Raw genomic sequence first — 6,297 nt, forward strand, 5'->3', positions numbered from 1 at the left:
AAATGTTAGCAGAGAACCATCAGCTCTGTAACCTTTAAATTTTAACTGGCATTTGCATACGAACACAAATGCACAAACCTGATTGCCGTGGCCACAGTGATCCAAAGCCAGTAATAGAACTTGGGTCAGAATTTTTAAGTGTGGGTCTCAAACCAATATCTGCAGTGCAACAAAACCCCAAGGGTGTATTAACACTGCAAGTTTGGTATTGATGAGAAGCAATTTCCAGTTTACACTGATACCAATTTTTCAGTGTAAGTCCAGAGTCAGGGTGCAACTGTGGAATGAAGCGGAATGAGTGTACCAGGAAGTGTGTAGCCTTACTCCAATTTGGTTTGACACCACATGGAGTGCATATCTAGTGAGGTGCCAAACCTGGTTTACAAAATGCCCAGGCATTCTACTGGGATTCCTGAGCAATCTTTCATACTTCTTTGAGCTGAATTTAAGTGTTTGGAGAGCAAGGGTTCTCCCCTCTGTAAACATTTAAATTTTTAATATTGGGAGAGTGTTCTGCACATGGGTGCATCCAGGCGAGCACACAGCTCTCACCCAAGGACGGTTAGAACTCCAGCGATATAAAACAGGGTACTGTGTGATTGGAACCTGAACTGCAACTACCAGTTCAGATCAGCAGCTGCAATATAAATACACCCTACATTGTATTCTAATAATATTTATAGACAGTAACTATAATTACCCTGTTGTACTACTGTGAATGGTAACAGAAACATTCAGTGGTAAAATTACCCACACAAGGCAATCTAGATTTTATCACCACAAACAAAAAGTACCCATTTAAAAAATTGGGAAAATACCATATAAATTGCCCAATTACATGTGGTGTACAAACACAGACCAAAAGCAGTTGCAACAGCTATTTGCACTATGCTTAGGATATTTTATTAAAATTTTGAGGCACAGGACAAATCATTTTTTTTCCTACCCTCAAACTACTAGTGAAGAATACATCAGGGGCACGGAGTCAATTTAGTGATACAAAAACATACATGTTCTGAATAAAAGGTAAAAACAGAAAATTCTGGAAATACACAGTAGGTCCTTCAACATCTATAAGGAGCAAAGACAGGTTAACATTTCAGGTGTGGACCCTTCATCGGAACTGAAAACTGATAGTTAAGCAAGCTGCTTAGTTGGGTTGAGAAAGGGAGGAAGGACAAACAGATCACAGAAGGTTAATGGGTTGAATATCCTGCAAACTGCTTAAATCAAAAACCAGGAAACTATTAGATGATATAAAAGATTATCTCAGTGTGGTAGTGAAAAGGCAACAAAAGAACAAAACAGCGTGCAAGTAGCTAAGATGATGAAAAGGCATGGGAAACATCCACACAGGGAAAACGGTAAGAGAGTGGGAACATGGAAAAAACAACTGCACACGCAGGAGGTCTCAAGTGAAAGCACAAGATTTTGTAAACATACAGTATGTGCGTCTGTCCCAAAAAAGGCCACCACCCCTGAGCAGACCCCCTTGACAGAACTGGGGTCTATCTCTCCTCCCCCTGACACTGACATATTCTACTCAACACCCCCTGCTGTGAGGAAAATTAAGGATTATAGCCAAGGTCTGAAATTACTGAAGTCAAAATTCAGACCAGAGGACTGCAGAATATGCAAAAGAGGAAACAGATACTGTTCCTGTAGAACACTTTAAATATTATTCATATTTGAAAACATTGATTTGCATGCTAACACTGCATTTTTTCACAATGTGTTGAAAATTAGTGTAACAATATTTCTGTACTATTTCAAATTTAAATTTTAAATGTTGCCATGAACTCAAATTCAAGTTTGCAACTCATTTAAAAAAAAGCATTTCACATAATGTCTGGTATTTTTGCTCTCAGTATCTGGTTAGTTTTATTGTCCATTATTATTAGTGCTGATCTTTATAACTGAGTCGAATCACAGAAACAACAAAGATCGCCCAGACAGTATTCACACAGTGAATAACCGGTCTCAAAAAGGAGTAAGAATATTTTAAAATCCACAGAGGCGTTGTATAAAGATGTTCTAATCATCCGAACTTTAAACGGATTAACTTTCTGAAAAGAGTACCGAAAATGCACGTTTAGGTTATATTGGCCAAAGTTGAATAATCTTTCATCTTTGTGATCCGGTCAACCACATCTGCTTCTGATAATAATCACGTACCTTCTAAACGTACAGGACAGATATTATCAAACCAGTTTATTATTATTATTCTCGTTAATTCCTTTTCGAATTTACATCAAAAAAGAAACACAACAGTGATCCTAATCCGGTGTTCCGCCCAAACTCCAGCTACTTAGTGAAAGTATATGCGTGACAGATTTGAATGAACATCATTCTGCAGCGATTCTTCCGCGTATGTCAAAAACGTAACAGGGCTTTCCCCGAATAGACCATTTGAAAAAGGGAAAACACGTTTCGGGGAAAAAAAAAATCACTAAAATGATATTAAAACGTACCAAAATCTGGAGGACAGATTGTTAAAATGATTTTAGGAATGACTTTTGTTTTTTTTTTAAAAATATGCACTTAGGATTATACATATATGACCAAGTCCCAGTTAAATACAGTCCATATGGTGCCTGGGTTTCAGTCTATTATTTATCAGTGGAGCTTGAGCGTACGGTCAACCTCTTCGCTTCTCCTCCTCCACCAGTAGGACAGTTTAAACAGTCTGTGTAGTGAGGCCACTCTGGACAATTTCGCTGGACCGTCCACTTGATCGTCCGCCGCCGGGAGCCCAGCCTGTCTCTGGGGGTGTCGGACTGTCCTCCTCCCCCTCCTCCTCTTGTCCTCCCCCTCGGGCACAGCCTGGGTCTCCTGCTGTTCCTCCTGAGCCCCGGCCAGCTGCCTGAGCTGACTGGGCACGTTGCCGCCCAGGTACTGCCAGGCTTTCCTGCCGCCGTAATCACGGGCGTCCACGTCGGCGCTGTAGGCGCCCACCAGCAGCTTGATGACCATCTGGTGCCCCTGCATGGCGGCCAGGTGGAGGGCCGTGTAGCCCCCGCCGCTCGCCCGGGCGTTGATGTCGACGGGCCAGCCCCGTCTTTGCGCCAAATCCACCAGCCTGGCGAGCGTCTCGTCCTTGCCCTGCTTGGCCAGCCAGTGGGCGGCCGTCAGCCCCGTCACGAAGTCCTTCTTGTTGAGCAGGCCGGGGTCCGAGAGCAGCAGCGACGCCATCTTCTCCCAGTCGCCCCCCGCCACGGCCAACATCCACGCGTGCTCCCCGGGGTCCAGAGCCGCGCAGCCCGGGGGGCCGCTCGACTCGTCGGTGCCCGCGGAGGGCAAGGACGCCGCCGCCGCCTCCTCCTCCTCCGGCTCCGGCTCCCCGGCGCTGTCGGTCTTTCTGGTGCCCAAGGCGCTCCACATGCCGCTGAAACCGTCCCAGCCATTGCCGATCATCAGCTCCTTCAGGCATTTCTTCCTCGTGTTGGGCGAGGGGTCCGAGGCCGGGTCCGGGGCACTTTCCCCGCCGTCTCCCCGCAAACTCTCCCGCTTTCTCACGGCCGAGCGACCTCCAGCGTCTCGGCTCCTGCCCGATGAGGTCCACCGCCGACCCACTCCCCCCTCGCCCCGCCCCGCCCGCGGGCTGGTGCCGACTGTCGCCGGGCGGCCGGCCTCGAGTCTCTCGGAGATCTCCGCCGTTTCCAGGAACCGGCCCAACAGGTGGGAGAGGCGGTTCACGTCCCCCAGCACCTCGCCGTAGCTGAGAGGCTTGCAGCCTGGCGACGGCGTGAGGCTCCGGTCGCGCTCGGAGGCGGGCAGCGCATCTCCCACCGGGCGGTAAGGGGCACCCGGACCGGCCGCCGCCAGGAACCGGCTGTGGCTCATCTCACCGACCTTCTCAAACATCCTCAGCCTTCTCTCCCCAGTTTACCCCCTCTCTCTCTCCCCAGTTTACCCTCTCTCTCTCTCCCCAGTTTACCCCCTCTCTCTCTCTCCCCAGTTTACCCCCTCTCTCTCTCCCCAGTTTACCCCCCTCTCTCTCTCCCCAGTTTACCCCCCTCTCTCTCTCCCCAGTTTACCCCCCTCTCTCTCTCCCCAGTTTACCCCCTCTCTCTCTCCCCAGTTTACCCCCTCTCTCTCTCCCCAGTTTACCCTCTCTCTCTCTCCCCAGTTTACCCTCTCTCTCTCCCCAGTTTACCCCCCTCTCTCTCTCCCCAGTTTACCCCCTCTCTCTCTCTCTAGTTTACCCTCTCTCTCTCTCCCCAGTTTACCCCCTCTCTCTCTCCCCAGTTTACCCCCCTCTCTCTCTCCCTAGTTTACCCCCTCTCTCTCTCCCCAGTTTACCCCCCTCTCTCTCTCCCTAGTTTACCCCCCTCTCTCTCTCCCCAGTTTACCCCCCTCTCTCTCTCTCCCCAGTTTACCCCCCTCTCTCTCTCCCCAGTTTACCCCCTCTCTCTCTCTCCCCAGTTTACCCCCCTCTCTCTCTCCCCAGTTTACCCCCTCTCTCTCTCTCCCCAGTTTACCCCCCTCTCTCTCTCTCCCCAGTTTACCCCCTCTCTCTCTCTCTCTCTTCCTCGAGTCCTGGCCCCGATCCTGGTTGGAAGGACCAAGGTCCGTTTCAGAGCTGTACCGAGATTAACTGATACACAAATCAACTCTCTTGCTCTCCTCCTCACGCCCCTTTATAAACCACGCCCCGTGGAATTTCCTCGCGTATCTATAAAAATAATCATTTTGTTCACACCCATTGGTCATTGACTTGTTTTTTTTAATAAAAATCTATCTTTTTAAAATAAAAATAATCATTTTGTTCACACCCATTGGTCATTGACTTGTTTTTTTAATAAAAATATATATTTTTAAAAATAAAAATAATCATTTTATTCACAGTCAGTAGTCATTGACTTGTTTTTTTAATAAAAATCTATCTTTTAAAAATAAAAATAATCATTTTGTTCACACCCATTGGTTATTGACTTGTTCTTTTTAATAATATATATTTTAAAAATAAAAATTATCATTTTATTCACAGCCAGTGGTCATTGACTTGTTTTTTTAATAAATATATATATTAAATAAAAATAATCATTTTGTTCACACCCAGTGGTCATTGACTTGTTCTTTTTAATAAAAATATATATTTTAAAATAAAAATAATCATTTTGTTCACACCCAGTGGTCATTGCACCACTGGGTGTGAACAAAATGATTATTTTTATTTTTAAAAATATATATTTTTATTGAAAAAAAACTTTAGCCCGACATTTGGAGTGTCCCTTTTTGCCCTGTTTTCTTCTCCTCTGTGTTTCTAAGTTAGACGTACAGCGGCTGGAGCAGCCTGACCTTTGCCTTCTAATTCAGGGAGTGTTTCATTGCTCGTTGCCCCTTCTGCTACACGTCATCATAACTCTATTCATTTGCTGCTGACTTGCTGTCAAAACTTCCCCATGTCAATAAATATGTTTAAAATAATCTGCTGCGTCGACCCTTAAAGTGGAACTCAGTCACGTGTTTTTGTTCTCGTTAGTTGCAAAAGCAGAATAGAAATGTCACCAAAAAAACCCCACAAGCTCAGATCAGGAAGAAACATTAAAATAAATCTCCACTGTTAATAAAGCTATCAGAATCTCTCTTCTATTTTTAAATAAAAACAAATCTAAAATTCAAAGACTAGCTTTGAGTTGATTAAACAAATATTGTTCTGATTAAATTATCCGTGAATTAAGCAAGAAGGGGTATCTGGTTTGAAATAAAATAAATGGGAAATTACAGAATCGATCTTGGATGTGTCGCTCACGTCCAAGCTTTGCTCCTACAATCAGTTACGGCGCATTTACCTGTTATTATTTAGCATATGCAGGTCCTTGAAGTTCATAAGATACTGGAAGTATTTGCAAGGATTAAGAAAGTTTAAACATTAAAATTAGGTTACTGGAAACAATTAGTTTCTTTTTATTTTCATTGAAACCATTGACACAAATTGAAAGCCCTTTGGGAACCCAAAACACGTCCTATGTCCTTAAAGGTAGTAATCTCTGGATTACCCCCAGTACCACACGCTAATGAGTATAGGAATAGTAGAATAAGACAGGTTAATGCGTGGCTGGAGAAATGGTGCAGGATGGAGGGCTTCCGATTGCTGGGGCATTGGGACCAGTTCTGGGACAGGAGGGATCTGTTCAAGATGGACAGGTTGCACCTCAACAGAGCTGGGACCAATGTCCTCATGGGGAGGTTAACTAGTGCAGTAGCGGAACATTTAAGCTAATTTGGCAGGGGTTGGGCACCAGGATGAAACATTAGTGAGGAGAAACAAGGTGCGCAGAGGACTGAAAGGGA

The 6,297-nt window shown here is 45.3% G+C and overlaps 1 protein-coding gene across 1 annotated transcript; it reads right to left on the bottom strand.

Annotated features, from left to right (window-relative positions):
- Nucleotides 1-872: 872 nt before the first annotated feature.
- Nucleotides 873-3,928, bottom strand: sowahd (sosondowah ankyrin repeat domain family d). Its single transcript, XM_067997250.1, has one exon. The coding sequence runs from the start codon at nt 3,862-3,864 to the stop codon at nt 2,617-2,619; it is 1,248 nt and encodes a 415-aa protein (XP_067853351.1). The 5' UTR covers nt 3,865-3,928; the 3' UTR covers nt 873-2,616.
- Between the last annotated feature and the right edge of the window lie 2,369 nt (nt 3,929-6,297).

This window comes from Heptranchias perlo, chromosome 15 (assembly GCF_035084215.1).
Source record: "Heptranchias perlo isolate sHepPer1 chromosome 15, sHepPer1.hap1, whole genome shotgun sequence".
Classification (NCBI taxonomy): Eukaryota; Metazoa; Chordata; class Chondrichthyes; order Hexanchiformes; family Hexanchidae; genus Heptranchias; species Heptranchias perlo.